Below are 25,732 nucleotides of genomic sequence, written 5' to 3'. Positions count from 1 at the left end.
GAGATAAGTGATACTTTTAAACTTCTTATGCTTACTTTTTCAAAGCTTGCTCTGAAGAAGTATTTTGTTTACCTGGTTCATGTGTGTTGGGATAAGCATGTGTTTGGCAGGATCGTTGATCCTTACCATCTGGTTATATATAAGTTCATTTAAAATGCTAGAATTATTTAATGAATGATTGGTTGATCGTTACGGTAAAATATATTATAGAAGATTGATTATTATAAACAGATCTAATTGTACATTGTACATCAAATAAATTTGTGCTTTTGGATTTTATTATATCACAAATTTGAAAAGAGCCCCAACAGCACTTGTCCTAATATGAGCACAAAAGGTTATGATAGTTTTCCAAGTGGTGTATGATTCCCTATTTATAATTGCGGCTTGACCGGCTTTGCATTTTTTGTTAGATACTAGTAGTCTACATGAATTGAACTGAGATGAACCTGACAAATAATTGGTGTTATTGTTTATATTGGTGCTATGCTATAATATGCTCCTTTTTAATTTCATAGCATACTATTAAATACTTGAAAATTTTAGTAAATCTTTTTTTTTCTTCGGATGGATCTTTTTCCACTTTCCAAATGGATTGAGACATCTCATCTGTTACTAAATCTTATCTTCCTCACCGCCTATTACCCCTAGCTACTATTTAGATTCGCTGAAAGTAGACAAAATCATGCTTAAATCTTTGCACGAAAAAAGTCTAATTTGTCTTCTTGTATTAGCTGACTACTTATTGGTTTTAATTTTTTTTTCTTATTGATTTTAATTTTTGAGTTAATCTATATGGTGGTTGTCACGACTCGAGCTTATGGTAGTTGTCACGACTCAAGGTAACGCCTGCATGGATTTATCTTTTCAGACTAAGCTATATCGAGACCCAATGACATGCGTATCAAATGAACTTGATCTATGCTTACAAAACTCTTTACTTTTTTTTTTTCCATTCGTAATGTGAGATTCACTTAAGGTGTCATGCATATCTGATCTGCATAAGCTTGTCAACCTAGATGCTTGTCAATCCTACTTGACCTGCTTCAGTCTGTCTTTCAACCACAGAAAATGAATCTGCTAATGAAGATTATATATTCGGTCAAAAGAAAGAAACTTATAATATCGTAGCCGCTTATGATTATCAAGGGCATCATAACAGTGACAATTTTATAATTGAAATTGTGTACACAATAGTGTAAAGAGCTTTTTACACAATTTTAACTCATTCTTACATATTAGTTACTATTTGTGTTTAATTAGCAGGTAATATTTATTAAAAAGTTTATATATAATTATCTAATAAGTGATTTAATATATTAAAATATTTTACATATTAGTGTATAGAACTTAAAGTCATATTACAAGTAGTGCCGACTTAAACCTAAAGCAGGCAAAGCACTTGTTTTACGCCCCAAATATTTTGATGCCCCAAAATTATTTAATATTATATGATATGTATAATATATAAATTATAAATATTTATTATTATTAATAATCTTAAACCTTTATTCGTATATTAATGTATGATAAATTTTCCCTCTATCGTTAACCTTTATTTTATTTTAACTCGAATTGATATTAAGTTCAAAAAATAGTTTGAGTAGTATTTCAAGTAAAATTCACTCATAAAACTAGCCTAATGTTCTAGTTTCAGAGATTGAGTTTTTGTTTTCTTTAGATAACTAGCAGTGTTTACTATGATCACTGCAATAAAATATGCTTTTAGTGGCAACTAATTTGCGGCAATAACTTAATGGCCGCTAATTATATTCTAGAATCAATTATTACCGGCAATACTAAACTTCAGCCCTAACAATAAATGCCGCTAAAAGCTTTACCCGACCTTGGATCTAATGGCATTAACCAATTGGTAAATGTTTTTTGTGCAATAATTATTGCATTAAAGGAAAAATATTCTTGCACTAAAAAGCCTCTTTTGGTGTAGTGGATATGGATTTGTAATGTTGCACTTGGTGATTAATGAAATGAAGCTAGTTACCAAGGAAAATATTCACTCATAATTAGAACTCAATTTTTTTCCAAGTGAAATTCACGTTCTAACATAAGTTTCACTTTCACAAATTCGAAAACGATTTCAATTTCAAATATTCATTTCTTTAATCAAATATTTTTTTTACTTTCTTTTTTAGTCTTTTTTTTTTTTTTTTTAAATGCATCTTTCTATAATGACACACCACGTTAATATTGCAATGACACAAAAATCTCATGACCATAAGATTCAAAGTATATATTTGATAAGTTCTACATACTTTAGTTTAACAATACAAGATTCAAAAGTCTTTTACATTCTTGAACATATGTGAACTAAGACACATGATACAAAATAGTATATTTATGGCCACTAATTTCATTGAGCCGCTCATACAATGAAATAGTAATTGATATATTATAATAATTTAAATTACACTAGTAATACCCTAAATCTTTATCGAGTGTATATGACAACAAATTCTTATTTTTATCAGTCCGGTACTAAGTGACAAATGTGAAAATGACATCTCTTGCCTCTCTTACAATTTAAATAAGCTTTTCAGATTTCTTGTTGTAGAAACTAAAAATCATTTTATAGAAATGTCATAAACTTTTTTTAAAAAAAATTGTAAAGGGCTACTAATAAATCAAGTTGTTCATCTTGCACTTAAAGACATACTTTTCGACCCCACTCCGAGGAAGTTAAGTGTAGAAAGTAGACCCCTTTATAGTCAAATAATCTGTCTATCGAGGTTAGCAAATTGTCCATCGTTCTTCACGTTATTTTCCATCTTTTCTTTTCATTCAGGTGTTCAGTCTTATTAATATGACTTTTAATTTGTCCTCTTTTCTTTGCTTGTTTCCCTCCTTTTTTTTTTTTTTTTGGGTGGTTGGTTACTGGGTTTCCACAGGACTATTGATGAAATTGAGTGGGAAATTTTGAGAAGGATGGATTTGACTCCTTTTCATTTTAAGTTCATGTGTAGATATGTACTTAGTCTAAGGTAAAGTCCCTTTTCCCATTTCCTTTTTTTCCCCTAAAGAAAGAGCTACTGTGTCTAATGAATTAAAATTAATGGAGCTGAACTTTATATGTACTAAAGGAGAGGGACATACTTGTACCTAATAATAAGCGTGGTACAACAGGTCAAAATAGAAAAATAATACTCTAGCTACTTAGTATAGTAGTACTTTAAGTAATTGAAAGATATTGTCAACAAAACAATCTTTCTACTTAAAATATTTGTCGTTGTAAATGTCATGCATGACATAATCATCTCTTTAGTTTATTTAAAAAACATGTACTTGTTATAAAATGAAGCTAAAAGAGTCACAATATTAAAGGATGAAAACCATAGAAATAGAGTGACAAAAAAGGAGAGATTTTATTGTTCTTCCAAGATGTATTACAAAGTGTCTTTCATATGAAAATTTATGTCTCTATTTATAGTGATACATATGTATTTAATATATGAAATGGTGGAAGAAAATGGGAGGGCCATTAACATGGTGGAAGAAAAAGGAAAGAACCATTAACATGGTGGAAGGAAATTATATTTGTGAAATGGACATCCATATTCATAACACTCCCCTTGGATGTCCATAGATGATGTGCATCGTTAAAAACCTTATTGGGAAAAACCCCGTGGGAAAAAGCCTCAATGAAGGAGAAGAGTACACATATCTAGTAATACGCTTTGAGAGTTGCCTCATTAAAAACCTTACCAAGAAAACCCAACGGGACAAAACTTGGTTAAGGAAAAAAGACAACGCGTATTTCACTCCCCCCCGACGAAGACTAAGATTCAGATGTTTTAGTCTTCGCATTCCAATTTTGAATATCATCTTCCGAGTTGAAGTTGGCAAAGATTTGGTGAACAAATCAGCAGATTGTCACTGAACGGATTTGTTGACACATCAATATCACCATTCTTCGAGATCATGTGTGAAAAATAACTTTGGTGAAAACGTGCTTCGTTCTATCTCCTTTTATAAATCCTCCCTTTAATTGAGCTATGCATGCAAAGATTATCTTCATATAATACCGCGGGTATTTTTGTATCACACTTCAAGCCACATCTTTCTCTCGATGAAATGTATCACCGATCTCAACCACACACATTCTCTACTTGCTTCATGAATAGCTATTATCTCAAAGATGATTGAAGAAGTAGCAACAATGGATTGCTCCGTGGATCACCGGGATATAGCATTTCCGCATGTAAACGGATAGTCCGTTTCGAGATCGAGCTTTATGTGGATCGATAAATAACACCGCATCCGCATAACCAACAAGATCCGTACTACCTTTGTTAGTATAAAACGCACCCATATCGCTAGTTCCCTTCGTATATCGCAATATATGCTTAACTCCGTTCCAATGTCTTCGTGTAGGAGAAGAGTTATATCTTGCCAGAAATTAACAAGAATGCTATGTCGAGTCTTGTAGCATTAGCAAGATACATAAGTGCACCAATTGTCTAAGATATGGTACTTCAGTGACAAGAAGCTCTTCATTTTCTTCTTGAGGTTGGAACGGATCTTTACTCACTTCAAGTGAGCGAACAATCATTGGAGTACTTAAAGGATGCGCATTGTCCATGTAAAACCGTTTTAAAACTTTCTCTATATAGGCAGATTGATGGATAAAGATCCCTTTTGTGAAATGTTCAATTTGCGGACATCAAGACGTAGTTTTGTCTTTCCTAGATCTTTCATCTCAAATTCTTCCTTCAAATATTCAATCGCCTTTTGGAGCTCTTCGGAGTTCCAATGAGATTTATGTCATCAACATAACCAGAAGTATAATGAACCCCGATTTTGTTTTCTTAATAAAAACACATGGACAAATGGCATCATTTGTATATCCTTCATTTATCAAGTACTCACTTAAGCCGATTATACCACATGCAATTTCGATTGTTTTAAACCATATAATGATCTTTGTAATCCGATTGAATACATTTCCCGAGACTTTAAACCAAATGCTTGTGCATTTTATATCCTTCGAGAATTTTCATCTAAATTTCATCAAGTAAGCCACATGTAAAGTGATGTAAAGATCCATCAAGATAAATAATGTGACATTTTCCGATGTTTGACTCGGTCCAATAAACATTACGTTTACCAAGATGCATCATTTTACTTGGTAATTATTTCTACGTCAACATGCTTTAAGAGACGTAGTACTCAGATCCTCACAATCTTATACAATATTGCGCGCCATATTGTATCAAAGATATCGTCGACAAGATATCATTTTATATCGGTTCGCAATTCGACATAACTTACTGAGATCTCATCACTTCATTATTTTCAGGTACCTGAACCTCTCATAAGGTTTATGAAATGTTATGTCGTAGCTCTTCAAGAGCACTTTGCCTCCTTATTATGATCATTTGCTCCTTCCTTTTTCAAGGATTATATTTGGAACCGATTGGTCTACCATGCTCCACGCATGTTATAGACTCGTCCTTCGGGTGGACATTAGAAAGCATTTTGAGATGAAATATGAAATAGTTGGGTCGGCAAATGCTTCCAACATTTGACTTGAATTATTCGAGGATCATACCGATGATAATTCACAACATATTTCTTAGCCGCTTATTATCTCCCCTTATTTTAGTGACATATGTCCCCATTTTCTTTCGGGAAAATCCATCCGTGTGCATCATGGTATATCCATTAATCATGTACCGCACATCAAATGCTAAAAGATGTAAATATCTAGTTCCCCCGACCCCCGAACCAAATATGAGGGGAGAATTTATCAAAATTTATTGATCTGAAGCATACAAGTGTTGTTGTATGCAATATGTCATATCTCAGACCAACATCTGAAGCTCTGTTCTTATAAGTAATGGTTTAGCCGTATTATGGAGGCATCTAATGCCAAACCAACTTAGATATAAACCAGCATTATCAAGATGATTGTCTTGATTACATATTCTGAAAATCGTGCTTCCAACTCAATCATTTTGAGCGAGCAACTTCGTAAATGTCAACCGGCTGACAATAAACATACGTGACCGTCTCATAGACGCATCTATTTAAGACATCACATTACGGTGAAGGGCCCACATTCACCTTTTATATTTTTCGTAATTTTGGGATTCGGTCCAACATTAGCCGGTGTAATCAACTTATCATGAGAACAAGCAACACAAACAAATTTCAAGAATCTTCTAGTTCTTCAATATGTTTTTAATACTCAATTAGCACATCGCATTTAAATCGGGACGATCAAAATGGTCTTGTCAATCGATAAAATTATACGTACTCGTAAACTTCAAGTTTACTATGACGAGTGCTATTTCTTTTAATAAACTTCTGGTTTACTATTGCATGAAATTATATATCAATAAACTTCTAGTTTATCGTGGTATGTGATCTCATCATGCTCGGGTAAAATTTCACACGTGTATTTCTCACCCGTAGTAACTTGAAGATATTTAATATTCCGATCATTTGTAGTCTCAATATGATAACCATTTTTATTGTTAGTAAACTTCGGTCTACTACGTTGTTCCGATCGTACCAATTACGATCTACGATGAATGGTATTATCATATATAACATCTTCAAGAGACTTCAATTTATTTATCATGATCGGATATTATTTGGACCGCTAGTGTCATGATACTTGCAAATAAATAATTAGCTCTTCGAGCCTTTGATCATTAATTTCTATTACCAAATATTTCTTAAATACTTTTGGTACCATGAAAGTAAATTTCGACACTACGGTGTCACGAAATAAATATTGAATTCTAAACTTCAATATTTTAAACATCTCCTTCGAGGAGATTCATCATTAACATCCGATCATTTTGTATCAAAGAGGCAACCATATAGTTATTAATTCCTTCGGTGGAAAATACATTAATTGTTATTTCCTTCGAGGAAATCAATAACAACTAACCATAATGTATTAATGTAGTTACAGCGTAACCATTCTACTCTGCTCCCTTTTCCTTAGAATGATATTTTGATAAAATTATTTAAGATGTTTCTGCGTACGACAGGTACGTGTTGCTATGTCTTAATTTCATACCTACCAAAATAACATGTATATTCCTTGTATTTTATCTCTCCAGGAGACAAAGTTGTGGTATTAGTTCATTCACTTCTTGTGGAATGAAACCTCGATTATTTAAATGTGCTTGAAATACGACGCTCATCAATAGCTCGTTATTTTGTTCAAACACAAGAATACATTGCTTCGCAGTATTTCTCGTATATTTTGGTAATTCTTTCTCGCTTCGTGGAGTAAAGTTTCGCAGTTTCCGCTTCGGGAGTAAAGTTTCAAGTTTTACCACTTCGGAGTAAAGCATATAATATTCGAAATATTTCTTCTCAATTATTCTACCTCTTAAGGAGATGAATCATGATATTTTCACAATCAAATGCACATTTACATTTATAGGCTTTACTACATATTATCACATTCACTTCAGGGAATGGATCTATATTTATAGCTTATATCAAAAGTTCTCATTCTTCAAAAATGGAACACAATCATCCGAACGTGCAGGCCATAAGCATACCAAATTGTGATAGCTTAGAATTTCTTTTAAGATATTGCTTCTTGAGGGGGAGCAAATCGAGGCATACATATAATTTAGAGAATATTTTTTTCTCTAGCACGTTCTTCAATTGTAGCCACACAATACATAAAAATATTGTCACTTCCGTGACTAAATATTTCTTGCCAATTATCATTTAGCCATTAAGGGATACGAAATTAATATTATAATCCCGTTAACATTATTATTCTTCAGGAACAAATTTGAGGCATAAATGATCCAGAACCAATTAGGTTCTCATAAATCAAACAAACCCAACGAGTTGTACCATTAGTAGCAAACTCGTGATAGCCATATATACTCCTTGTGGGCTATCCTTATCATGTGAAAGCATGAATTAAATAATTTAAAATATTGCATACACGAATTAAAAATTAACCTTCAACGGTAAAATCCATATATGGATCCAAAACATGGAGAACTATTTCTCCGAAGCCAACATTGATAAACTATCAAAAGTCAAGATAAAACTCTAATACCTTTTCAAAATGGATAATGAATACTACTTACCGTCAGATAAAAGCATGATACTTACTTTGTCACTATTGAAAGAAAATTGTAACGCCAACTTCTTTGGCTAAGTAATACATCTTGTAGAAGGAAACTCTTATTTTCCTTTCTTCAAATATTCCAGAATAAGTGCTTAAGCCGTGTGAAATTAAAGAAGTTATAGCCATTTGAAAGAAATCCTTACATCGATTCAATTTTCTTTTCTTCCATAAGATTTGAGAGAGTCAATGCTTTAAAGAAAACATACCTGTCATCAAAGTAGTAGTACGGGAGTCAACGTGAAACAAAAAAAACTAACTTATTAATTGTGGCTAGTGCCCAAATAATTCACGCAGAAGCCGTGATATTATTCATAGTTATCCTTTTGGTTAGAGTCTCGTGCTGATAACGTGTTATAAAATGAAGCTAAAAGAGTCACAATATTAAAGGATGAAAACCATAGAAATAGAGTGACAAAGAGGAGAGATTTTATTGTTCTTCCAAGATGTATTACAAGTGTCTTTCATATGAAAATTTATGTCTCTATTTATAGTGATACATATGTATTTAATATATGAAATGGTGGAAGAAAATGGGAGGGCCATTAACATGGTGGAAGAAAAAGGAAGAACCATTAACATGGTGGAAGGAGCATTATATTTGTGAAATGGACATCCATAATTTCATAACAGTACTACTATATTATGTTGTTGGAAGAAGTAACAAAACGAGGAAGCAATGAACTAGGATCCACATGGCGATGCTGCTGTATAGAAAAAAATTGCAGAGATCGCCGTACATGTTTATACTCCTTCCGTTCACTTTCACTAGTAAAACTATTTCTTAAGAAACAAGTTCAATTAATCAAAATATAAAATGAGAATTGTATTTATACGATTTTGCACTACTCAACAAATATCACATATTTTATTTTTTAAGCAGATATTTAATTTGAAGTAATGAAGAACTTGTAGCTCAAAAAATCCTATAACTAAGTGACATAGTAAAAAAATTAGTTTTCCATTCTTTTATTAATCAATGTATATACCAATTCCATTCATTCCATGGTTGAAAAAAGTATAAATAGAACTAGCAATACATTTTAGAATTTACCTTTTTAACTCGATATTCACATAAACTATATTTTGAGTTCGCCCCAAATTAAAAGAAAGTAAAAGAAAGAACCGCTAAAAGATGTAATGCAGTGGATGAGACCGCTTATTCCTTAACCTAATGTGTCGGGTTCAAATCATGAGTATGGAAAACCTTTGATACAAAGCGATTCTCTTGAATGGACCTTACACGGCACGTATCTAAATATATTCGGGCTTCAATACGGATATTGAACGCCGCATTAGAATAAAAAAAAATGTAAAAGAAAGAAAAACAAGAGTTATTGGTAGCCCATGCGCTGACACACACAGCTCCAGAATCCTCTGTGAATTTGTTTACTTTTTTCTGCCAGCTGGCACTGTTCTATTCGCTCCTTGAGCCATTAAATAATACTACTATGTATTTGCTTAGTGTGCTAGCTATTAAAAGCATCCCATGCTTCCCACCCATGTTACACAGATGTATTAAATATGAAATAATACAAGAATAAAATATACTCCATATAATAGTGAAGTACTTTCCTTATAAATCCTCGTTTCAATGTCCTGTACGAGATATTTTGTTTTAAAATTATTTGCAGATGTTTATCTGTCCAATAAGAGGGTGAAATAGCATATTTGTAATGTAAGACTAAGTTATACTATTAATTAGATAAATCTGATATAACGAGGTAAATACAGGTATTACTTGTAATCATGTTCAGGATTCCGTCAGAATATATATAGTTATTTTATACTGTAAAGAGATCTTATGTGCATTCGAATATTATTTTAGATAGTGGCGGAGTCAAGTGGGGAAAAGGGCGTTGGAAAATTATATAGGGTAAATAGAGCAAAAGTGATTTTTTTGGTTATATATTAATTGCTGAATTCTTATGACATAATGAAAACGTCTAGTGAAACGACAAAAGAGATTAAGATTTATTTTTTATCATAGGTTTGAATTCCAATTGTTTAAATCCAATCGTGTCATTCTATTAATAATTTTTTGAATTTTCTTGTGTAACTTCCACCATTTACTCATAGACTGTTTTTTAGCTTTAGCTATTATGAGAAGGAAAGTGGTAATCTGCATTGTATGTTTAAGGTACAAACTTACAGTTTTAATGTCCCTTTTCTATCTAAAAAAATACTAATTAGTTTACCAAAACCCTGGAACAAATAAGTCTATTAAGGATTCTATAAGGTAAAAACTTATTCGTACCGGATATTTATATCAAGGCAATACATGCATGTCATGTATTAGTCTTTACTTTCAACTTGAACATGTATTCAGACGATTGATTATAGTTATACTAATTTAGGGCTTGTTTGGCCATGGATAATTTTCACCTTTTCCAGAATTTTATTACGGAAATATGTTTGAAAATAGAGTTGTTGCAATTTTTCAATATTATGAAATTCGAAAAACTTCAAATACTTGTTTTCACATTTTTCACTCTAAATCACTCACACAAAAAAAAATCAACATTTTTCCAAGTTGTATACTTGTATTCATGTCCAAACAAAACTCTGATTTTCAAATACAATTTTTTAACTTTTACCGGGCTGCCCTTTATTACTTTTTTTTGTCAATTTCACATTTTTTATGTCCAAACGTCCACTTACTATGTATAGCTTTCCACAAATATCAACTGGAATATTCCCCTTGTTATCTGAAATTCCAAGATAAAAATAGAAATGCATAGCATCTTTTAAGATTCATTACTTCTAGTTATAGTACTAGTACTATAATAAAATAATCCTCCATCACTTTTCTCTCTCTCTCTCCTCCATCTTCCTTTCTTAAAACTCTCCTTCATTTCTAGACCTTCCATTATTCAATTCTGGCAACTTATTTTTCCTCTATCATTTTCATAGTTGTAAAATCTTGATCCATAAAAAAGAGAGGCTATAATTTCAATTTCAAATGAAGATACAGTGTGATGTATGTAACAAAAATGAAGCCACGGTTTATTGTATAGCAGATGAGGCTGCACTTTGTGAATCTTGTGACCATCGTGTCCATCATGTCAACAAACTTGCTAGCAAACATCAACGTTTCTCTCTTCTTCAACCTAATCCTAAACAAGTCCCTCTATGTGACATTTGTCAGGTATAACAGAATTTAACAACTTGATCTTAAGGTTCTTGTTTTTTTTTTTTTTTTTTTTTCTCTCTTTATAATAACAGTATTCAGGTCAGCTTCTGCACACCTAAACTATTTAATCGTTACCTGCTACTTCATAACACACTACAAGAAAAAAATATATTGGGCAACAAAAATAATTTTTTGTCATAAATTGATTATTGTTAAAAAGTACGTTTGGCAATAATATTTTTTTTTTGTTGGATAGATTTTTTCCAATGGAGGTTATTGCAATAACGTGCAATAATTTCTTTTTCAAAAGTATTTTTTACAATAATAATTAATACTATGATAATAAAATTAAATTCTTTGACAACAAAAATTTTTTTTGCCAATAATAAAACTAAATTGCCAAATATTAAATTTTTTATTACCATTTCTATACTTTCTTGTAGTGACAGTACAAGTATCGACATGGTCTTTTGTGAATTACATCTCAAAGTTCCTTTTCCTTCTTCTTTTTTCCACAAAAGTTTATTGGCAGAGTTTTATTATAATATGGTAAATTACTAGGATTAAGGGTTTGTTCGGCTGGTTTAAACTTGGTTAAGACTTGAGAAAGCACCTTAAAAATTATCGGTAATGCCCCTATAGACCTCACTCTTGTTTTTTCTAGCTTGGATGTTGATCACTAGTGGTGGAACTAAGCAGAGAGTAAGGGGTTCAATTGAATCCCTTTCGTCAAAAATTATACTGCATAAATAGGGTAAAATGATTCTTTTTAGTTATATGATTCTTTTTAGTTATATGCAAATTGTTGAATTCCCTTAGCATGAGGAATATTTCTAGTTTGCTTTAGTTCATAGACTCAAATCCCAATTGTAACATCCTAGAATTTTTTTTAATACCCTTGTATAAATTCCTAGCTCCGCCACTACAGATCACACCACCTTCAATTTTAGATCGTGACAAATTTGGTATATAGGTGAAATAATATTTCCCAAAACAAAAGAATTCCTCATATCATGACATTTTTTGTGTGTATGATTAGATACTAATCACCTTAACTTGTTGAATGAGTTCTTGTTTGTTTTCACCTTCTTGATGATATTGTTTTGTCCTGTTTATGCAACAGGAAAGGAGGGGTTTCTTGTTTTGTCAACAAGACAGGGCTATTCTATGTAGAGAGTGTGATATTCCAATACACAAAGCAAATGAACACACTCAGAAACACAACAGATACCTTCTTACTGGTGTTAAACTCTCAGCAAACTCTGCTCTCTATTCTTCTCCTTCACCATCACCATCAGCAATTTCCTCAGCCGATTCGTCTGTTTCAAATTTCAAATCTCAGAACCCCACAAGTAAACTTGTAGTTCCTTCTGTTTCCTCCACAATCACTAGCAACAAGGCAGCAGCAACAGCAACTGTGGAACCAGTGCAAGTTGTTAAAGAGAAAGTTGGTGGATGTAATAATGGGCAAGTGATGAATGTTGGAGGAAATAGCTTAACAAGTAGTATATCAGAGTACTTAGAGATGTTGCCTGGTTGGCATGTTGAAGATTTTCTTGATTGTTCCATTCCTAATGGTTTCTCCAAGGTTTGTATTCATGCTCCTTGATTTGGTCTTTTCTCCACAATTTTGTCAATTGATTGCTATGTTTCTCGAACTCTCCTAAAATGTTGTCGTATCCATGTCAGATCTTCAGAAAATACACCACTGAATGATCCGATACACACCCATCAACATTTTTGAATAATCTAAGTAACATAAATTGAGATTGTCTTTGGGATGTGTCACCATCTCTTCTAAAAGCTTAAGAAGCTAGAGAGCACATTTTTATTTACTTAATTATCTCTTCAACATTCCCTGCATGAGGGGGTCTGATTCTCTTTCACGGGGCAAACACGTGAAAATTCTTTTAAATAATGGGGGACGACGAGACTCAAACTCCCAGAACTAGCCTGCTCTGATTCCATGTCATGTTGTGCGGCCATCTCATCTAAAAATTTAAACTGTCAAAGAGATCACAATTTTATTTACTGAATTATTTGTTCGACGTAGTGTAAACTATAATGCAATTGTTCTGATCTGTTCTTTTGTGGTCATTGGCAGAATATAGGTGATGAGGATATGTTGTCATTTTGGGACACCGATCTTGAGAATCAATTGAGTTCTTTCCCCCCACAAAATTTTGGTCTTTGGGTCCCTCAAGCCCCTCCTCCACAGTCAAAGCAACAAATTCAGACTAAATTTTCTCCTCCTCAAATTTTGAACTTTGGTGGGCAAATTGGACTAAAGGACTCAAGAGAAATTAATAACATCAAGTCCAGCAGAAAGTATAGAGATGACAATTCATTTGCTGTCCCACAAATCAGCCCACCTTCCACTTCTTTCAAGAGATCAAGAACTCTTTGGTAGAAAACTCCGACAATCTGCTATGTATCGTTCCAATTTTATCGAATGGTTATATACAAGGCTACAATAATCTTTTTTGTTTTTAACTTGTTCATCAGCATTTTTTTTTTCTTGATTCAGTTTGAGCCTCAAAAAAATGATTATGGCCCTTGTACTTCTTGCTCCAATACAATTGGCTTTGTTGTAGTTCTTGAAATCTCTTTTGGTGTACCTCGTACTAGCTAGTGTAAGGATCTTTTTTGTTGCTGTAAATATCTGTTTTTGTGAGTCCCATTAATGGCAAATTAAGATTAGGTATTAAATCTGTGACAGACAATCTCAGGTCATGTCCTTTCTTTCTACTTTCATGAAAATTTTCTTGTTATGTTGAGAAAATTATACGGTTTGATTTGGATCAAAGAAGTGACAGTTAAAGAAATTCATTAGGTATTTTTACCTTTTTGGTATGGAATATAAGAAGACTAGACTAGCAAGTCTACCTTTGTCATTGTGACGCCCATTATAGATGGGCAATCAGATATAAGGCATGACAAGCTCTAGGTTGACAAATTTCTGAAGAACGAGCATAACATGACACTTTAAGCAAGCTAATCTCATATTGGAATGAAAGAGAAAAGTGAAAAGTTTATTAGGTACTCTTATAACACAAGTTCATATGGTAATGGTATGCATGCTTTTGGGCTTGATCATAACATAGTCAGAGGGACAAATCCATGAGATCTATTGATCCAAAGCAAACATTATGAACCACGAACTTAGTTCATGACAATCGTATGTCTACAAAATTTTCTCTATAAGGACTGAAAAGTGGAAGCTTGAGCAACTACAAGTTTAGTCCCAGCTTTTGGATTTTATTTTACTTTGATTCATAAATTTGGACACTAGAAACTTCACCCTCAATCTTGAATCTCAATGCTATTCAAATTATCGCCTTTAACGTAGGAAATGCAACTGCACACACAGGCAGATTCAACATATAAGCCGCGGGGTGCCTCCAACACATAAGTAGTGGGTGCACGCATGGGGGATTCAAGTTTTGATGTTTATGGGTTCCTATAATGAACTCAAGTTAACATAAAATTATGATTGGACTCACTATCAACTAGTATTTATAAACATTTTATGTATTTCGTACTACAAATACAAGGTATGAAAAAAATCACTGATTCCCATGAACCCATAACTAAGGGCTAAATCCGCCCCTGGGTGCACGTATTAAATTCTTGGATGGTTTGAGAGCATATAAAAAATTCTTTTGACAAAATGTGTATAGTATATGTTACTCCCTCCGTCCCATATTACTTGCTTACTTTCCTCTTTACGCGCCCTTTAAGAACTCATAAATAAAAGTGTATTTTTACTATATTACCCTTATCTCTCTCCAATTAATTGCACTCTAATCAATATTGGTTACTTTAAAAACAATTAATGTTAAGGACAAAGTAGGAAAAAACTTAATTAATTCTATCTTGATTTTGTAAATGGATAAGTAATATGGGACAGAGCGAGTAATTAGTGAACCTACTATTGTTCTTTTAAGGATAAAAGAAGAAGATTCTAGGGTTAAAATCTGGAATTTAAAGGTCTAAAGAATGTCATAATTGAATGATAGGTAAAAGAGGTTGTTTGAAGGTGGCTATTTGGTTTGGCAGAGTGTAGTTCAATTTATTGGTTTTTAATTCCTCACTCCTAACTAATTGGCCTTATTTTAACAAGTATTTCAGTGCTTTCGCATTTATGGATCAACCATGTGTAGCAATTGAATTTGCTGCTGAAATTGATGAATGTTTATTTAATTAGAACAACTTTCCAGAAGTTGAAAATGATTTAGTCAAACTTAGAATTTTACTGAGAAGCTTCATATAGAGCATTCTTTAATATTGAGATAATTAACAGTAAGTGTAATTAATGAGCAAACGGGAGTAATAGGGAAGGATTCGCTATTAAGTTAGTGATTATGAAATATCACTTAACTTATTACTTTTTTGTAACGATAATTAAAGAATTGGTATACATATATTTTTGGAAAAAGATTCACAATTACCCTCGAAGTATTCAATTTATATTTCGTTTACCTTTCGGTCCATGAAAGTTTTGCTCCATTAATTTCATTACATATTTGAACCTCCCTCTAACGGTAGTTCAACTTGGCTCTGACATTTGTCATAGTGGAGCTATGCACAGTCTAGGGGTGTACAAAGCAAACCGACAAACCGATAATCCGAACCAAACCGAGAAAAAAACCCGATTAGTGGTTTGGTTTGACTTGGTTTGGTTTAAAAAAAAAAACCCGAACACTATTGGTTTGGTTTGGTTTTAACTAAAAAAAGTCAAACCGAATCAAACCAACCCGACATTACATTTATAAAATTTCAAACACATTTTATACATAAAAATATTTATTTATAATGTAATTTATAAATGTTTCTTTAACTTTTTCATAATTTTTTGTCTTTTAACATATTATTTCAAGCTTGGAATTAGACTTTTGAATGGTTTAGTAAGTTTTATAGCCCAATGATATTAGTAACTCAAATAAAACTCAACAAAAATCAAATCAATACTAATGCTAACAAAAGAAATTCATATCTAACAGTAGAATGACAATAATTTTGATATCTATTCTTTAGTTTTATATTAGTTTAGAAAGTGAAAATACATAACTTAATTTTATTTTTTTCTTTAATATTTAGTCATGTAATTAATACTTAGTAGCCGTACTTATTTTAGCATGACTTAGTACTTTTAGATTATGATCATTTTTTACATGCCTTATAAATTAGTTGTATTTATTGTAGTATGACTTAGTACTTTTAGATTATGATAATTTTATTTTATGCAATTTCATTAATTTTTTTCGTTGAATATTTTAGTACAATGTCATCTCTCATCACGTTTTGTGTTATTTTCTTAATAAATACCTTAATTAGATCGTCGTATTTTACTAGGACTAAAGAAATATTTGAAGTATAAGTTATATGTTATGTATGAAGACTTTACCGGAAAAAACCCGAAAAATCCGAGCAACCCGAAAAAATCGAGAAAACCCGAGGTTGAAAAACCCGACTTTTGTTGGTTTGGTTTGGTTTATAGATTTAAAAATCCGATGCAATTGATTTGGTTTGGTCTTTAAAAAACCCGAACTAACCCGATCCATGTACACCCCTAATGCACACTAAGAAATCCAAATTTACCCGTAAACTATCACATTTTTTATTTATATATACCACAACTACAATAATTTGAAGCATGTCCCTAACAATTGAAAAAGGTCTATTATACTCCTAAACAATTAATAAAATTCAAATATGCACTTACATGGCTTCCATCGTACAGCCAAATCAAACCAATTTTTTCATAGTAAAAGTCGGTTAAGGTAAAATGAAAGATAACGGTAAAAAATTTCGTAGATCGAAAGATAAGTGAAAGACAAATGTACACAAAAGGACATTTTCTCTCTCTTCTTTAAATATCTTATACGGTGTTCACTTTTACTTGTCCATATTTAACTTTTAAGCAAAATACATCAAAACCCCCCCCGAACTATACCCGAAAAGTCGATATCACACTTAAACTATCCCGACGACCATTACACGCACGAACATCTAAAAAACTGAATTTATTATTTCTACACGCTTATGTGGCATAAATTATAAAAATAATTAAAAAAGAAGCGCGTGTATTAATCTCCTTTTAACAGTTTCAGATTTAATCTCCTTGTATTCTCTCTCTCTGTCACTATGTCAATCTCCTTCCTTTCTTCTTCATCTTTTTTCTTTAATTTTTCAGATTTGCAGCTTCATTCCCTTTTTTCTCCTTTATTCAGTTTCTTAGACATATTTTAATTACTTTTGTAGTTTTGTTTCTAAACTTCTAGATATTATAATACAAGTTGAAATGATGTAAAACAGAATAAAACAACTTCATCGACCAAATCGAGTTCTTGAAGTTAAAATGGAAGCTTCATTGTTTTGCAGAAAAGAGAAGCTATAGTTTTTGGTGAAGTATTGTGCTTTGTTTTGTGAAAAGCAGGTGAGCTTTGTGTAATTGTTTTCCTTTTTTTTTTCTTTTTTCGGTGAGAATGAAAAATCATGGCACTTTTTTGGTCCCCTAGATTTATTTGAAAAAGGAGGTTCTTTTAAGATTTTCTTGTCATTGTGTGGTTAAAATTGAGTGGAGGTCAACAGATGGGAACGATGTTTCTCCTTTTTTTTTTTTTTTTATTATTATTATTTTGTTTCCAGTGATTTCTAAGGATTATATCGGGTTGTGTAGCATCAAAGTATATATTTGTTGGTTTCGTTTTTGTGTTGTTGGCCGTTGTAGTTAATGTGACATTGGCGCAAAACTATGTGCCGGTGATGATAATCGAGCATACTTCAAATGGGCAACAATGAAGGCGGTGGTGGTGATGGTGAAATGAAGAAGAAAAAAGATTTGGGAAGTGGGGGTGGGGGTGAAAGTGGCAGAAGAGAGGGGTAGGGTGGCAGTGAGAGGAAGAAAAAGAAGGGTTTTGGAGGGTGGCGAGAAGGTGGAGGAGAAGGAGGTGGGGTTGGGGGTGGCGGAATTGTGGAGGAGAGGGGGGATGGGGGAGGAGGGGAAAGGAAAAAAATATAAAATTAAAAATTAGAGGATTTTTTGACGTGGCGATGTCCGACGTGGCGCGTGTGGGGAGAGAGTGTGTACACTCAAACCGGGTCATATTATATGAGGGGTAAAAAAATAATATATTAGGTGTGTAATGGATCGTCAGGATAGTTTAAGTGTGATATCGACTTTTCGGGTATAGTTCGGAGGGGTTTTGATGTATTTTGCCTTTAACTTTTTACGTTGTTTAAGAAATAATAAATGAAGTATGTATTTTATCATAATGCCCATATTAATTGGTATATATTAAGGGGTGGGCGTTCGGTTTTTCGATTCGATTTTTTCAAAGTTCGGTTCGGTTTTTCGGTTTCGATTTTTTGAAAGTGGACACCGAACACCGCACCGAATTAGTTCGGTTCGGTTCGGTTTTTTGAAGTTCGGTTCGGTTCGGTTTCGGTTTTTTAATTCGGTTTTTTTTAGCAATTACACATCTCTCCATTTATTTTCATTTTTCCTTCTTGATTGCTTCGAGTTACGGAGGTTTACGCTAGACTAAATGTTTGAAGGTTTGATGACTTTAGAATCAACCATAGTGATCATCCACACATACAAGATAATATCTTCTATATACAAAATATAATGTATTATATAACGTATAATAAAATCATACGACGTATATAAAATTTTATATAGTGTATAATCAAATTATGTGAGTTATATCTAATTTATTATAATAGGTGAAATAAATTATATGAATATTATTCTATGTATAACATTTTTATTATACTATATATAATAAAAATCAACACTAAAATTATTAGTATACTTGTATTCAATATCCCGTAATGTTAAATCCGAGATTTTATTTTTTATGGAACAATGAAAGAAGTTGAGAATAAGGAGGAAGTAGAAAAGGTAAGAAAAAAACAGAAAAAAATCTTGCAGAATAAGGAGGAAGTATGAAATTGTATAAAAGCGTTTATCTAATGAACAACAAATAGGTATTGGAGTTATTCACGTCTGAAGGGTTTCCTTATATACAGCAATTTGATTTACTATAAAACATTTAACTTGTCATGTAATGTTTAATAACATTTAGTTGCTAAGAGTATGTAAATATTATAATATTATCGTCTACTTATGTTTTTTTCCCAAAAAAAAATTGTATTCATGTAGTAAATTTTCAAAAAAAAAAAAAAAAAAAAAAAATTAAATTCGGTTTAACCGAAAAACCGGTGAACCGGAACCGAACACCGAACCGAACACCGAAATTTTTATTAAAAAAAACCGAAAACCGAACCGAAATACCGAAAAACCGAATTAATTCGGTTCGGTCCGGTTTTTCGATTTTCGGTGTTTATGCCCACCCCTAGTATATAATGATATTGATTTTGAAAAATGATTTGAAATGAGTAATTAATGTTAAGGGTTAAACAGGAAAAAAGAATTTGTTTTATCTTGATATGTGAAAAACAACAAGTAAAAATGAAAATCTATTTTAAGAATTGTGAACAAGTAGAAGTGAACGGAGGGAGTATAACAAGTAGGGGTGCTAGGACCATCTCAACTTAATTTCTTCATAGCCTTTATTATTTCCCTGTCTTTATCCCTCTTGTTTGTCAAGTAGGGCCTCACACTCAGTGAAAAAGATACCTCTCTCTGTCTTTATGTAGAAGTATTAAAGATACCTCTCTCTGTCTTTTTGTAGAAGTACATATATTTCTCATCAATAATCTCCTTTTAGAAGTTCAAATATACTTCAACCCTAAGAATATTTTGTTATTTTAATTTATTTAATTATATGATATCCTAAATAAAGAAGAAAGTCAATAGCAGAAAGATGAAGACCGTGTGACAACATATGTATGACAATGGGGGCCCCATTAACAAAATAAACAAAAATATTACGATGATATATAAACAACAAACATTCACATAACAAATCCGTTGTAGTCTAGTTGGTCAGGATACTCGGCTCTCACCCGAGAGACCCGGGTTTAAGTCCCGGCAACGGAATTTTCTTTTTCTTCTTCGGGTGTGTGTTCCTTATGAAGGAAAATGTTTTTTTTCAAATTTCTTACTTATTTTCTTTCATCTATTTTCCGAAAAGGAGTTCTTTTGTTTTTTTTTCTATCTGATATTGATTTAAGTTATATATAACGCAAAAGATTATAAATTCTAGTGAAACATGAATTTTATTTGTTACTTAATAATCACTTATTTTAAATTCGATCAAGTCATTAGATGTCTCTTTGGAGTTGCTCCTTCTATCTTTCATAAAAGTATTCATCTAAAAAGTCTTCATTCCCCCATCCCCAACAAGAAATAGGCAAAGTAGGCCATAAGTTTAATATCCATGTTCAGATATCCCAATGGCCAATAGCATTTTTCATAATTTCTAACTGGAGCATTTAAACCATTTTCTATCTTAACTTCAAAGATCACATTGACTTTTTCAGGCATGAAACACATGAGAAGCAAAAGCTTATGTAGAATTGAAGGTGAAAATGAAAACAAGCCACAAAAGAAAAAGATAGGTTGTTGAAGCATCATATCAATATATCATGATCCTGAATTTTCCTGATTCTGAATCCTTTGAAGTTTATGTGGATTAAAATTACACTTTTTTTTTCTGATTAATATTACTCTGTATTAAATTAAAATCAGGATGACACGTTTCAGCTGCGAAGAAATTTGGATCATGCTTTTAGCTTTTGTCCCTCATAACAAACAATTTTTTCGTGCGGCGTAAGTTTATATTTTCGCGTCATAATATTGCCTCGCACCCTTAAAGAACTTACGCGCCGCTAGGCATAAGTTTGATTTTGAAGGGTAAAAATTGAAGACCAGCTCATTTGAAGGGAAAACCGTGCAATTTCTTCAACAAAATTCTAACAATTTTCCAAGGGCCCAGTAAACAAATGTAAAAAACACGATAATGAAAACTACAGAAGGCAATTAGCGCAGATAGCTGCTTTGCTGGGACCAGGATCATGAGATTTATTGCTCAAAAAATTAAGTAAACTGATCTTTGTTGGTCAGTGTTTTGAGGTAGGTGTAGTCGAAGAGATTACATTTGGTAATGGCAAAACCAGAAGATAAGGAAGACAAGATTACGTGTTGGTAGCACCTAAGAGAATTCAAGATTTAAACTTGATGGGTTCAACTTTAAGGTGCTAATTGTTGAACTTACAATTATTCAAAAAAAGGGCTAACACTCTAACTGGGAAAGCAAAAGCTAGAACGACAAAGTATACTCTTCAAACAAATGACACCCAATTTGTGATGTAAATCAAGGCCCTCGCACATTCAAATACAACAAGACAGACAACAGTTGCAACATTAAAATAGAAGCAGAAGGGGAAAGAGCAAACAAGATACAACAGCGAAGGGAAATCTTGAAGTAAATTAAAAATTGAATTGAAGTGGAGATAAAATGATATACTGGGTTTACAAAAGCCCATTGTCCTTGAAAATCAGGGCATCAGATTAACTGATCTTTATTTAGAGATCTACAGCAGAACAGCACACATGAACCAATCTTCTAGCCAAAAGCAATCAAGTACAGAATATTGGAACTCAAAGAACAAAAGAAATGTAATTGAGCAGACAGACTAGGTCATCCACGAAGAATACAAATAATTCACAGTAATGTTGCGAAACGTGCTCTTCTTCTACTCTGCTCTAGACTGACCAGCACGAGAAGAGAGAATGATGCCGACAATAAGGCCATATAAAGCCAGGGCTTCAGCAAAAATAAGAATCAAAATCATTCCGACAAAAAGCTTTGGCTGTTGTGCGTTGGCTCTGAGAAACAAAAACAGAGAAGAACAATTAGCTAGTTTCCTTACAAGGAAAGCTCCCTTTTCAGCTAACGGTTAATATTACACCAACTATACATTAGTTGACCATCAATGCCTACAACACGCATGCACAATAAGACTCATGGACGTATCTTTTTAAATGACCAAGTCAACAAGCGTGATACTAAAGCAAGAACATCAACATGCGTACAGGTTAGCTGTACAACCACATTATATAGGTCAATGAAGTAGGAAAAGAAGGGAAAATCTAGTAATCTTAGCTCACTAAGGAGTATCAAGACAGCACAACTAGATAGAGGGCTATAATAGACCAACTCTTCATCAGGTTGGTCACAACAGCAATTATTGCATACACAAACATGGTGATGGTGATGGTGATGGCAATGTTAGTTACATGGGATTGTGAAACCCTGTTCATACCATTGCTACCTTAGTCAATCGTTAATTAATTGTCTTTACTGGAAGACCAATTCACTTCTTATGCTTGAAACATTGATACAGTTCGTGCAAAAGATAAGTTCAACTGGCATGGAAAAGGTTGCTATGCTTCAAAAGGGGTTAAGGTCTATTCAACGTTGATAGACTTACATTAGGTCCAGTGTTGTCAAAGTCTTTTACTTTGGTTAGTCAATGAAGTGTACATCTATAATTCTAATTCTCTAATTAATGAGTGCTGGAACATGACGAGTCAAAATAAATGAAACATGCATACATCATTTATATAGTCAACCCAACTAATTTGTGATTGAAGCATAATTGTTCATATATTATTTAAAGTGGGAAGAAAACAGACTGCAATCTAAAATATCCTAATATAGCTTAGCTAATCATACAACTAACAATGAGTAACTTTAGAAAGACAAAGACATAAGTTTAGCACAATATGAGTAGAAACAAGGAAAAGAATCATCAACCTAGAAAGATCTACTGCAACTGAAAATACAAAAGGAAACCAAATGGCAATGACTTATATTATAGATCATCCAAATTCACAGTAATACTTTGAACACCAAAGTGAAAAAATTGGCAGAAGAAGTTTACCTAACACCAGCGTCACCAACGATTCCAATGGCCATACCAGCAGAAAGACCAGCAAGACCACAAGCAAGACCAGAGGAAAGGTGAGCATATCCATCAAAAAGATAGTAAGACTTGGTTTTGGGGTTAATCCCTGTACTAATAATCACAGCTATAATCAATCCATAAATACCCAAAACTCCAGCCATAACAACTGGCACAATTGACTTCATCACCAACTCCGGCCTCATCACACCCATTGATGCCACCCCTACTCCACTCTTTGCTGTACCATAAGCTGCTCCCATACCTAGCAAAATTTGAAGATAAGCAAACATAATTAGCATTGGAAAATAAGAGGGTGTTTGGCTAGAAGCAGTTAGACTAGACTTATTTACGTGTTTGCAAACACAAAAAGTCAAACTAGCAAAAGTTATAAGTTGGTCCCCTCGATTTTTCAGCTTAGAAGCATTTTTGGTTTGACCAAGCCTTTTACGTAGCCCTAATAGCTATTATAATCTCCAAAATACTCCTCAAAAAATATACGAGTAACTTTTATTTATCTCTCTATTCTGTTTCCATCATTCATCCTTTTTAAGTAAAAGTATAAATTTATATTTTTTACAAATAGCTTTAACGGCATTTCAGTCTTTAACAAAAAGCGTTTATCAAACATCTTTTTAAAAACACACTAACCGTCTATTATCGGATTCAACACTACTGCCAAACACGTAATTACTTATTTATAAAATCAGCTTTAACACCTAAATGTGTTCATCTTATCAGCTGATTTTAATCAGCTAACCCAAACGGGCCCTGAACCACTAGCTAAAATGGAGTATCTTTTTGCAGAGCCTTATATATCAACTGGTTTCACATTCTAGATCAGCCTCTTAGAGATATATGTTGACGAATTACAGTGCGTTACACGTAGTATATATACAAATCATCAAAATTGTTAAGAGAGGTATATATAAGAAAGGTTCATATGTTAAACTCAGATCCAGCATACAATCAGTATGTGCATAACACAAAAACTAATCAAAACAATTAAAGACATTCAGATATATCAGGCAATGCTTGATTCTATCAATAAGCTAAAGTACGGAACTTAATCAAAGACAATTGACTACTACTATGAAAATTTTGAACATAAATGTGTGTAGCTAAAAAGGATGATTTACAAGATAAACTTTCCAACACAAGGATCGCCAAAAACATTATATAATATACAATCTATCCAAACAATGTATTAATCAAAACAACATAGTACGATACAATACAACACATTACAATATAATAATATTTAACAACCATCCAAACAGAGTGTAAGAGACCGTTGACCACCACTACCATGAACTTTTTTAACAGAGACGCATGGAGCTAAAAAATAAAAATAAAAAACAGATTCACAAGATAACCTTTCAACACAACGATCGCCCAAATCATTATACTTAATTGAAAATAAGGTGATTTTAAATTCTAGATCACTCTGCCAAAATTTAAAAGAAAAACATTCAGTTATATTAGGCAATGCTCGATTCTAATAATAAGCTAAACTACGATACTCAATAAAACACAGTTGACCACTACAATGAACTTTTTGAACAGAAATACCTGGAGCTAAAAAAAAGATTTGCAAAATAAGCTTTCCAACAAAACATCGCCGAAATCATTATACTAAAAATCCAGATCCTTCTATACAAAAAAAAAAAACCTAATCAAAGCAATTAAAGATTTACAAAATAAGTTTTCCAACAAAACATCACCGAAAACACTATACTAAAAATCTAGATCATTCTATACAAACAAACAAAAAAAAAAAAAAAAAAAAAAAAAAAACTAATCAAAACAATTAAAGACATTCATATATATTAGGCAATGACCGATTCTAATAATAATCTAAAGCACGATACTTAATAGAAGACAGTTGACCACTACAATTAACCTTTTTTAACAGAATGCCTGGAGCTCTATTAAAATAAAAAAAAAAATTACAAAATAAGGTTTCCAACAAAACATCGTCAAAAACACTATACTTAAATTCTTGATCATTCTATAAAAAAAAAAAAAAAAAAAAAACTTAATCAAAGACATTCAGATATATTAGCCAATGCTAGATTCTAATAATAAGCTAAAGTACGGAACTTAATAAGATATAGTTGATACAAAATAAGCTTTCCAACAAAACATAGCCAAAAACATTATACTTACAGGAGAAGACTAAGGCCGCAGCAGCGCCGAGGAAGCCGAAAAAGGGAGCCGTTTCATCACCGCTAAAAGTAGAAGACATATTTTCGGGTTAGATCTCTAAAGAGAAGAGAGTGTTATTTGATTGGATCTGAGATACTTCTCCACGTCTTATTGTGGCCTTTCACTTGTGGATGAACTCAATTCTTGTCTTAAAATATCAGAGTTGTGAATTTGTCAAGTGTCAACTACACATAGGATCAGAGTAAAAACAAAACAGAAATTGATCAAAATGGTCCTTCATTTATGGGCTGCAGTTGCATTTGGTACTTAATATATACTCTCTCCGATTCAGAGTGTTGGTGTGGGTTAAAAATCGATCCGAAGTAAATATCAAATCGACTTAATAAACTGAAAATCGGCTTGGTTTAACTTGATTTGGTTTT

At 32.5% G+C, this 25,732-nt stretch overlaps 2 protein-coding genes and 1 non-coding gene across 3 annotated transcripts; 2 read left to right on the top strand and 1 right to left on the bottom strand.

The window, feature by feature from the left end:
• The first annotated feature begins 10,889 nt into the window (after nt 1-10,889).
• Nucleotides 10,890-13,939, top strand: LOC132040525 (B-box zinc finger protein 20-like). The gene is made up of 3 exons (XM_059431181.1): nt 10,890-11,276; nt 12,385-12,849; nt 13,366-13,939. Exons 1-3 carry the CDS (start codon nt 11,091-11,093, stop codon nt 13,669-13,671), a joined length of 957 nt encoding a protein of 318 aa, XP_059287164.1. The 5' UTR covers nt 10,890-11,090; the 3' UTR covers nt 13,672-13,939.
• Nucleotides 13,940-20,198: 6,259 nt separating this feature from the next.
• On the top strand, nt 20,199-20,271 carry TRNAE-CUC (transfer RNA glutamic acid (anticodon CUC)). The gene has a single exon. It is a non-coding gene; the product is annotated as a tRNA-Glu (tRNA).
• A 1,382-nt stretch (nt 20,272-21,653) lies between these two features.
• On the bottom strand, nt 21,654-25,493 carry LOC132039896 (V-type proton ATPase 16 kDa proteolipid subunit). Its single transcript, XM_059430449.1, has 3 exons — nt 25,311-25,493; nt 23,121-23,406; nt 21,654-22,062 (listed from the first exon to the last, which is right to left on the bottom strand). The coding sequence occupies exons 1-3, from the start codon at nt 25,387-25,389 to the stop codon at nt 21,930-21,932; spliced, it is 498 nt and encodes a 165-aa protein (XP_059286432.1). The 5' UTR covers nt 25,390-25,493; the 3' UTR covers nt 21,654-21,929.
• Nucleotides 25,494-25,732: the final 239 nt, after the last annotated feature.

The sequence above is a fragment of the Lycium ferocissimum genome, chromosome 12, assembly GCF_029784015.1.
Source record: "Lycium ferocissimum isolate CSIRO_LF1 chromosome 12, AGI_CSIRO_Lferr_CH_V1, whole genome shotgun sequence".
NCBI classification, from domain to species: Eukaryota; Viridiplantae; Streptophyta; class Magnoliopsida; order Solanales; family Solanaceae; genus Lycium; species Lycium ferocissimum.
The sequence above is the reverse complement of the archived record's forward strand: the minus strand, read 5'-3'. Positions and strand labels throughout refer to the sequence as shown.

Coding starts and splice junctions, on each gene's coding strand:
- LOC132040525 (XM_059431181.1), top strand. CDS start 11,091: ATGAAGATACAGTGTGATGTATGTAACAAAAATGAAGCCACGGTTTAT. Junction 11,277..12,384: donor CTCTATGTGACATTTGTCAG/GTATAACAGAAT, acceptor TTTATGCAACAG/GAAAGGAGGGGTTTCTTGTT. Junction 12,850..13,365: donor TTCCTAATGGTTTCTCCAAG/GTTTGTATTCAT, acceptor GGTCATTGGCAG/AATATAGGTGATGAGGATAT.
- LOC132039896 (XM_059430449.1), bottom strand. CDS start 25,389: ATGTCTTCTACTTTTAGCGGTGATGAAACGGCTCCCTTTTTCGGCTTC. Junction 23,407..25,310: donor TGCGGCCTTAGTCTTCTCCT/GTAAGTATAATG, acceptor AAATTTTGCTAG/GTATGGGAGCAGCTTATGGT. Junction 22,063..23,120: donor GTTGGTGACGCTGGTGTTAG/GTAAACTTCTTC, acceptor TTTGTTTCTCAG/AGCCAACGCACAACAGCCAA.